The sequence below is a fragment of the Monopterus albus genome, unplaced genomic scaffold, assembly GCF_001952655.1.
Source record: "Monopterus albus unplaced genomic scaffold, M_albus_1.0 scaffold40.1, whole genome shotgun sequence".
Taxonomy (NCBI): domain Eukaryota; kingdom Metazoa; phylum Chordata; class Actinopteri; order Synbranchiformes; family Synbranchidae; genus Monopterus; species Monopterus albus.
Window position 1 is genome coordinate 5,517,048 of NW_018127920.1, and position 9,641 is coordinate 5,526,688.

A 9,641-nucleotide genomic window follows, 5' to 3' on the forward strand; every position below is an offset into this window, starting at 1 on the left:
GGGGGGGTTGGGGCAGGAAGCATATCTTGATAAACGCAGTGGAGCCATCCTAAATATAATTCCTCCCCTCCAACACTGTAACGTTATGAAAGCTAGAGTGCACACTATGTGTGATGTGTGTATGTTATGTGCCCTATAAATGTACAAAAGTGGAGCTCTGGTTACTTATCATTAATAATATAATCTGTGTGAATATTACACATAATCCAGGCTGGCTGTCATCACTGCTGAACTTACAGTTAACATAAACACTAATTCCCATGACAATTCATGTAAATGTCTGACAGTTTTATGCCTTCTGGCCCTGTAGGGGCTGGCACTTGTATGTTTTTTTTTTTAATTTAGATTACAATATACACACAGCATTTTTGCAGTTGTTATTTTTTTGTTTTGCATTTGTTTTTCTTGTGATTAGGGAGGCCTGTGATGTTTTGTGATTTGGTTGGAATCCCAGACAACTACTAGTAGAACTGTGGCTCTGCCCTGGGTGTGCATTTTCTTACATGTTCATTAGATGTACTGTCACCTGTCAGACACATTTGTTGCCCTTTTGTCAGTTTGACCCTTGAAATTGATTGGCCTATAAGCACATGACCATATACGTGACCTTCATTTGTGCATGTCTTTTATTGGCCAACATGAATGAGTTTGTATGTGATTGGTTGTTTTTAAACGAATTTTTCCTACATGTTTACTACTTATAGGACTGTTTGTGATGTACAGTGGAACCTCGGTTTTCGTATGCCCTACTTTTCGTACAAATCGGTTTTCAACGACTTTTTTCGTCAATTTTGTCACAGTTTTCATTCATCTGCTCAGTTTTTGTACAGTTGATCACAAGTCCGTACCAAACTCGTCGGCCTGCCTGTGTGACTCGGCCACTCATTTCCTAGAATCGAGCGCCCACACAAAGCAAAGTTTTGTGGAGAAATATCACCCTAACAAAGCTGTTGCAAGCCGTGTCTGGAACATGTTCAATGATAATGCCTTGTTCCATGTTCTTAAAGAGGCGCCAGAAACAGACCTCTCTGGACAGATTTTTTGTGCGACAGGGGTCTAGTGACTCTCAAGCTGGTCCTAGTGCCAGTAAAAGACAAAGAAGGGAAATAACCCCAGATTGGGCCTTGATACATGAAGTCCTTATGGAGGGGGATTCCCCTTCCAAACAATAACCTATCTTCCTCCCTCTCCCCTCCTCGCCATCTTCTATACACCAACAAGAGTCTTCAGTAAAGGTAAAAGTGATGTTAAATGTTCATTTATCCATTTCATTAGTTATTTATATTTATTTCTCATTGCTTTCTGTATGTAAAAATATAGTTATTCTCTATAAAATGTATTTTTTGTTAATATTTTTGGGTGTCTGGAACAGATTTATTGAATTTACATTGTTTCTTATGGGACATATTGCTTCAGTTTTCGTACATTCGGTTTTCGTCGGACTTCTTCGAACAGATTAATCATGGAAACTGAGGTTCCGCTGTACTTCTAAAAAACCCTGAGGAAGGCTCCTTGCCAAAACGCGTTGGTATTTGGTCTTTACATTAAAGTTGCTCAAAACACTGCAAGTACTGCTGGACTTTTTGTTTTCCAGTTTTGTTTTTCCCGTGTTTGTGCACCTTGACAGTGGGTGAAGTTGTGCCAGAAATTGCTACTGTACCAAAATCACTAAACTAGGACAATAAATACACAAAAGAAAACCTTTTTATACAGTAGTTAGATAGATAGACAGACTTTCAAAGAACAAACAGATCTGGGATCATAACAAAATGATCCAACTAACCTGTTAATCCACATACAAAGAATACCCCCAGATTTTCTTTGCAAGCTTTGACACCTAAACAGCATGAACCAAATGGGCAAATGTACCAGATCTGGTTTGAAACCAGCAGAGTTTAACCAACAGGTTAGTTGTGAAAGCATCCCTAAAATACTTGAAATTTGGGTATGGTTAAGTTGTATAAAAAAGATGAGTATGTTGGCTCAGGGTTAAAACTATAAATAGAAAAACTCTACACTAGAGTGAAGTTTTATTATGCAAACCTTTGCTAAATGTCCAGTTTTTCTGATGTACTTCTTACAGTATGATGGTCTGTGATCATGACTTTGGTTTGTTCTGCTATTGCTGTGTGACTTAGGTCATGAGACCAAAGCCATGATGAACAACACAGGGCCGAGGTATAAGCGTAGCCAGCTGGAAAAGCATCTGAACAAAGACATTTTGTGGTGTGTGGTCCTGCTCTTCATCATGTGTCTAACTGCTGCTATAGGTATGTACCCACATTGACTGACAAAACACATCTGTCTTGACAACACATCTGTCAACATCAGCAATATTCATGCAGTGTACATTAGACTGTGTAAAATTACATGTAGAAAACTCAGGAGCCAGTATTTCTTCTGCATACAGCCACTAAAAGAACAATGACAAAAAGACAGTAATTGATCCAGAAAATAAGGGATGTCAACATGGGTGGAGGGAAGGGGGGTGGCCAGTGGCCATATGATTGCCCCCACCAGAGTCAAAGTGTGATGCTTGTCAGTATTAATGAATGCAGCCAAAGTTAGCTAAAGAAACACTATGTGTGTCTCATGTTTACATAAAACAAACAATTTGATTCTTAAGGTCTTTACACACCAGAGGTGAATTTCTTGTGTGGTTTTTTTTTTTGCATGTCAATAATTTTTTAACCCTGGCAATGAACCCTTGTACATAAACAATGGAATATCGCTGAGTGAAAAGCAGCATTTATTTTTTTTTTACCCCAAGGTTAGTTTTTTTTAAACTTGCCGCAAGCAACAGGAACACATAACCAGTCACGATGCAGTTTGTTAGAACATTGCAACATTGTTACCATGAGCACATGGTTCACCTGTCAGCTAAACCTGTCTGATTTATCTATTACAGTGGTGTTCAGTATATATTTTACGTCAGACATATGGCCAGGCTCTGTTCTGGTTCAGCCAGGTCATTGTAATTGCTTCTCTGTCTCTTCAAGTGCTGTGGCAGCAGCACCAACTCCTCAAATAGTCCCACAGACATCCTAATGTAGGTTGATAAATGACCATGGAGTTTCAGCTCTTGTATCAAGCACTGAAACTTTCTAAGTTGCCTTTTTATCAACATGGGATGTACTCCTGGTATTTAGCAAAACCAGCACTTGCAGGTCATCATCGCTTGATGTGGACTTTTGTAACCTTTTTAGAACTTCACATTCTATATTCTCATAGCGCTTGGTGTGAATATATGTGGTGTGTTTCAGTCGCCTTCAAAAAAAATGGTGATTTCATAATGTTTATTTGCTCCGCTCTTTATGTGAAAAGACCTTTAATAGTGTATGGTTTATTATTTTATAGAACTAATGGTTTAATTTACTTTTTACATGCGTTTCAAATGTGCCAGACTGGTCACATTGTCCAAACCTTCTTAGATCCACCCCTGGGTGCCCAGCTTTAATTTTCAGTTGCTTGGTGTGATGAATGTGTTGGTGTGTTCAGGTCATGGCCTCTGGCTGAAGAACCTCAAGGACCCTGTCTTTCAGGTTGATGAGGAGATGTCTCCTGCCCTGGCTGGATTCTGTGTCTTCTGGACTATGATCATTGTGCTTCAGGTATAATGCTAATCATTTCAGTCCCAGGTCAAAAACAGAATTTTGCACACTTATTAAAGTTCCTTATTTGCTATAGTTCTAATACACCTTACTAGATCTAATACACCTTTCTATTTCAGGATAGCAAAAGATATTTGGGAATGAATAAACGTTTAATTGAATAATGTTTTTAGTCTCTGCAAATCTTAGGTAGATTTACACTTTAGGTTCACGCACCATTTTACCATGTCACTAAACTTTTGACTTCATGCATGTAAAGAGTCGACACCTTGACTGTCCTTATTTATAGCAGAATTAAAAATAACAGTCAACCAATTTGGAAACAATAGTAAAGTGGAATTACACTGAGACATGCAGCAAGACGGCCACTTCACAGTGAGCTCTGGCCAAAACAATAATTACGAATGATGGTACTTAAGTTTTAGCAAACCTCTATGTAACCTCTGACCTCACACTAGGAGATGCCCCAGAGAGAAAACCTTAGCTGCGACTCACTCATGAAACAAAGCTCTGGGAAATGTTTCAAAGCAAACTCCACTCAGCTAGCTGGCCTGATATAGCAGACAGCAGGTGGTAAAGGCCCAAACAGATCTGCTCAAGAGCATGATGTCTGAAATGCTAACCGAGATTTTTGGTTGAGCCTTAAAACCAATTGATGGGAGTATAATGGAGAACATATTGGTGCTTCGCTCCCACAAATCAAAATCGATGCACAAGCCAAAACCAAGGAAACAATGTCCGCTAAACTAGAGACCCTGCATGTGAATATCCATCTAGCTAGGAAGGATGCAGACCACTGCATCTCTCAAATGGAAGGACACAAGAAGATTAGTGAGCTGGAGGACAGATCCAGGAGAAACAATGTAAGGGTGATAAACCTCTCAACGGGTGCCGAGGGAGAGTACCTTTAAACCTACACAGAGCCTACGCCGTAGGCTACATAAGTGGCCTATTCTGTTGTGAGCATTTATGTGTCACCCTGCAATTACACCATCAAAACGATAGTAGTGATAGGGTTTCTACCACCTCAAACACTCAAAGGACTGAAACAACTTTAAAAAATTTCCACTGGGCAACTAATCAATTACTAAATACACCTACCCCACAGTGTAAACAACTTTTAGATTATAGTACTTGAGTAAAAACTCATACTTTCTAAAACTGATGTTAAGAAATGCCTGTTGACCGAACACCTGAAGCTATAGACACGATCAGTCACCCTGTCTATATGTGAGGCAGCACTTTGTCTCCTCTTTGCCGTTTTGCCTCCCTTTGTTTGTGTGCTACCAGCTTGTTGTTTGCAGTGGAAGAGGGGATGCTGATGAAAAATAAGCAGCCAAAGGCTACCGCAACCTCGAGTAGCCCTGCTCTCCAAGCCACTGTTTTACCAGACAATGACTGTTGAAGGAATAGTTGGAGGTCTGCGTGTCAGGAAATGTGTGATTAGGACCCAAAATAAGCAGACCTTACAGGGCTTGAAACCAGGAAAAAATGTATTAAAATAACAGTGCTTATGGTGGGTGGCAAGAGGCTGAGCCGTTTCTGGGCTGGCAGGATGAGCAGTGGGGAACTGGGGACAGGTCGGGCAAGAACCAGGAAGACCAGAGGACTGGGACGTGGAGGTGAATAGACAAGTGGAAGGCAGAGTAACATTAATAGACCAATATTAATTTAGAGTTACAGTTGTTTTATTCTAACTTTAAATTTAATTTCTTTTAATCTTTACACCTATAACATATTTAGACAGCAACAAACTAAGTCTGGGAGCTGCTGGTCAGTCTTATTCCCACAGGAAACCCTATTATAAATCACTAGAATCAGAATCAGCTTTATTGTCCAGGTGTGTTGGACGCATAAGAAATTTGGCTTTGTTACAGTGGCTCTTGATGTGCATATACAGTACATATGCTTCTGTAAAGCAGCAAATAGACAAACAATATAAGCCTGAGAGAACAAAAAGGAAAGAAAAATGATGAAAATTCTCTTGGAGAATAAAATGGTTTGCAGTTGATGAAGACTCAAAACTTTATTTCAACCTTATAATAAATATGTAAAGTTCCAAATATATGGAAAGTTACAACTATTAAGCCACTGCCTAAGAGGCCTGGGGTTCTTAAAAGTCTTAATGACTTTTGTACTGTCACCCTGACCCCTGTACTGGTGAAATGTATGGAGAAAGTGGTCAGTAAACATCTTACTTCAGCTTTGGCAGAACTTCAGCTATGGCAGATCAGCTGGACCCTCTACAATTTGCATATAAGCCACACAGGGGCACAGAGGATGCAGCATTAAATTTGGTTAATATGGTTACAAGTCACTTTCTGAAAATGTAGACCTATGCTCAGATCTTTGTTCTTGATCTGAGTTCAGCCTTCAATACAATGAGGAAACATATCTTGCTTCAACAGCTGTCGAACACGATTGTGACTGGGGGACAGATCAGACCTTTAACTGATTATCCACAGAAGGTTTGTTTCAATGGTGTTAATTCAGATGAAATTGTAATTAACACTGGTGCACCCCAGGGATGCGTTTTATTGTCATTACTTTTTTCTGTTAATATTATTGATGTGCAGCTGCAGGACAGCAGTGTCAGATTAACGACATGGCTATGGTTAGACTTTTTCTTGCTAATAGTAATTGTGATTCCTTTTCCCAGGTACATAAAATGGAGGAATGGTGTAGCACTTGTTCTTTGTTGATCAATGTCGATAAAACAAAGGAGCTTATTTTAAACAATACAGGCCTCACAACAAATTTTACTTTCAATGAGGCTGTGGAAATGGTTGATGTTTTTAAGTATTTGGGAATACATATAAACTGAATTTTATAGATAATCCTGATGGCACTTACAAAAAAGCCAATCAGAAATGTTTTCCTTATTAGGAAACTAAAAGGCTTTGGAGTAGGAGTGTGGTTTAATTGAGAGTATCCTGCAATTTATTTTAAAAGTTGGCAAAAATTGTTAAAACTGCTGGAAAGATTTATAGGCCAACCACAAACCTCATTGCAGTTGTTCTATGAAATGGCTGTCTTCAGGAAAGGGTTAGGGATTGTGGACTTGCTTCCTGTTCTGTGCTCTTATTTTGTTAGATTTCCTGTTCTGTGCCATTTCACCTGCCTCAGCTTGACTCCGGTTCATAATTACCACTCATTGTTTCCACCTGTCGCTTGTTTTCCCCTGGTGTCCAGCCTTTATATTCTTGGTTCACTTATCATGTTGTTAGGGTGTCCATCCGGTGCTTGCGAGGTCTGTCCGGTGCTCCCGACATACGTTCAGTGCTCATGTCTCGTGTGCTTTGTGCCCGATCTTTCCTTGACTCGTGTTTTTCTGTTGGACACTTATAAGTTTGGACTTTACCCTTGCCTTGCCTATGGACTTGGTAATTCCTGAATAAGTCTGCCTTCTTCATTTTTGTTTCACCTGTCCCAAGGAGATTGTTACGTTTTGGCTCCCATACTGTTTTAAGATTTTAGTTTTCTGAATCTGTAGAGTGAAGCCCTGTCAGGTTGAGCTTGTTGTTGTTTTTCTTGCTCCTCTTTAGTTTAATAAACCGTATAAACACTAGGTTCCTGTTTGTGTCAGCATTTTGGGTCCTTCCCAGCCTGAAACGTAACCAATCATAGCGATCCAAAACACCTTCCGTACTCAGAGTTTGAAATGATGCCCTCAGGATGCAGATACAAGGTACCTCTAGCAAGGTCTAGACCTTACTGTTATTATTATTATAATAGAGGAAAAACCCAACAAATCCCTCTTGAGCAAGCACTTAGTGATAGTAGGGAGGAAATGACACAGCCTTATAAGCATCATCAATATTTCTATAACATTGATCAAGAATTCTTATACAGCAAGCTGCACAATCAGCATACTGTTGGAGGTTAGGGAGGTGAACTGCCAAAGACAAGGTGTTAAATCCCCCAGAATAAACAGCGGCTGTTTGCCAGCACATATATAGCATATGTCAGCAGCCTCCTTACTAGGCCCTGGAACATACACCATTGAGGTAAGTAAAAGGGTCTAAATAAGACAGTTAAAGTCTCATAATCCCTTGTACATGTTTGTACAATTATAATGAAGTGTGTTGCCCAATTAGTATCCACCAATATGCATAAGTCCATCACCAATTGACTTTTTTCATTTGTTCTTATCTCTGTCCACTGGGATCACAGCATAACCAGGCACCTCCACAACACAGCTGTGGTTTGGCCAGGTTTCTATTAGAAGTACTTGTCATGACTTTAAATGCATCATGCAGAAGGTATAATAAATTTCTGTCCCAACAGGTGCTGATCCCTATTTCTCTGTATGTGTCCATTGAGATTGTGAAACTGGGCCAAATCTATTTCATCCACAATGACTTAGCCCTGTACAATGAGCAGCTGGACTCCAGAATCCTGTGCCGAGCCCTCAACATCACTGAGGAACTGGGTCAGATACAGTACCTGTTCTCTGATAAGACAGGAACTCTGACAGAGAACAAGATGGTGTTCTGCCGCTGCAGTATCTATGGGGTTGAATATCCTCATGAGGAAAATGGTAAGAGCGGATAGTATAACTGCAAAAAACCTTTGACTTTTATTTACCTTGTCCTCATTTCCATGTTTGTTGCAGGCTAGACATGTTGACAGGCACAAGGGGTGTCTTTCCTTCCTTGCTAAAAAGATCCAAGATCAAATAAGTAATCCTGGATTTTGTAATGTTATCTGGATATTTCAGTTCTTCAACCCCCTGTGTTGTGAATTAGAAAAGCTGGATTCAGTGGTTGTAATCACATGACACAAGGTTGAGTTCTGAATGGATGTAATTACTTTATTATTATTTTTAATTAAGATCATTATTTGGTAAATATCAAATCATGTTGTACTGGTGGTTACAGATTACACTGACAGCAAAGCTCAGACCTGACCCCATAGCTTTGTTCTACAGTATACAGTATGTGTTGTAAATCCTATGTTTGTGTTGTGTGTCAGCTCATAGGCTAAAGATGTATGAAGAAGAAAAGACTGAGGCAGCTGTTTGCTCCATGACTTTGAAGTCTGGCTACAGTGTTAAATCTTTGAGCTGTCGTTCACTCGGTTGCAACCGGAGCTCTGTGTCTCTAAACACACTCAACACTGAGTCAGAAGAGGAGGAGGACCAACTGTTTGGGAAAAGGACCAGTGCCTTCTGCAGTCGCATGGTCAGACACACATTAACACTGAACATTTTTGTATCTCACACTAGGTATATTCAATTTGAAATACAATAATGAAAAATCCAATAAAGTGCCAAGTGCCAGCTTTGAGATGATTTACAAAGAAAGAACTATGTGTAAGATCTGGCCCTTTTAACATCCATCCAATATCTATACCACTTATCCTAACGAGAGTCACAGGGGGGCTGGAGCCAATCCCATCTGTCATTGGGTGAAAGGCAGGGTCCACCCTGGACAGGTTGCCAGTCTGTCACAAGGCTGACATCTAGACAAAACAACCACACACTCATGCCTATGGGCAGTTTAGAGTCAACCTAAGCTGCATGTCTTTGGACGGTGAGAGGAAGCCAGAGTACCTGGAGAGAACCCACACAGGCACAGACTCTGCAGAGAAAGGCCTTAGGTCGGCCCGGGCTCGAACCTGGAGCCATCTTGCTGTGAGGTGACACCGCTAACAACTGCGTTGCTGTGCCACCCTGGTCCTTTTAACACATTATATACAATTGCAGGAGTTCAAAAGTAAAATGGATACTATTAAATAAAATGTTTAAATGTTTCTTGGTCATTTTTATGTTAGTTTACTGACAAAAGCGGTATATGATTTGATTTGATTTGATTTATTCATTCAAGCATATAAAAAAACAGTTGATATAACAACACACATTTTTACCCACAATCCAATATCCCTTTGCTTATACCTAGTACATGCTTGAATGGAGTAGGAAGAAGTCAGACTTATCCAGTCCTACCCCATGACATCTTACCATCATTGGTTTGCAAGCAATAAATGATTCACTTCTACACACACACATATTACTACACACACACATAT

The 9,641-nt window shown here is 39.9% G+C and overlaps 1 protein-coding gene across 1 annotated transcript in view; it reads left to right on the forward strand.

Moving 5' to 3' along the window:
• atp10d (ATPase phospholipid transporting 10D) overlaps nucleotides 1–9,641 on the forward strand; it is a 61,120-nt gene that overhangs the window by 18,762 nt on the left and 32,717 nt on the right. Inside the window, exons 7-10 of the mRNA XM_020599169.1 lie at nucleotides 2,139–2,270; nucleotides 3,499–3,611; nucleotides 7,899–8,151; nucleotides 8,586–8,794. Coding sequence (XP_020454825.1) covers nucleotides 2,139–2,270; nucleotides 3,499–3,611; nucleotides 7,899–8,151; nucleotides 8,586–8,794 — 707 coding nt within the window. The remainder of the gene's footprint in view (nucleotides 1–2,138; nucleotides 2,271–3,498; nucleotides 3,612–7,898; nucleotides 8,152–8,585; nucleotides 8,795–9,641) is intronic.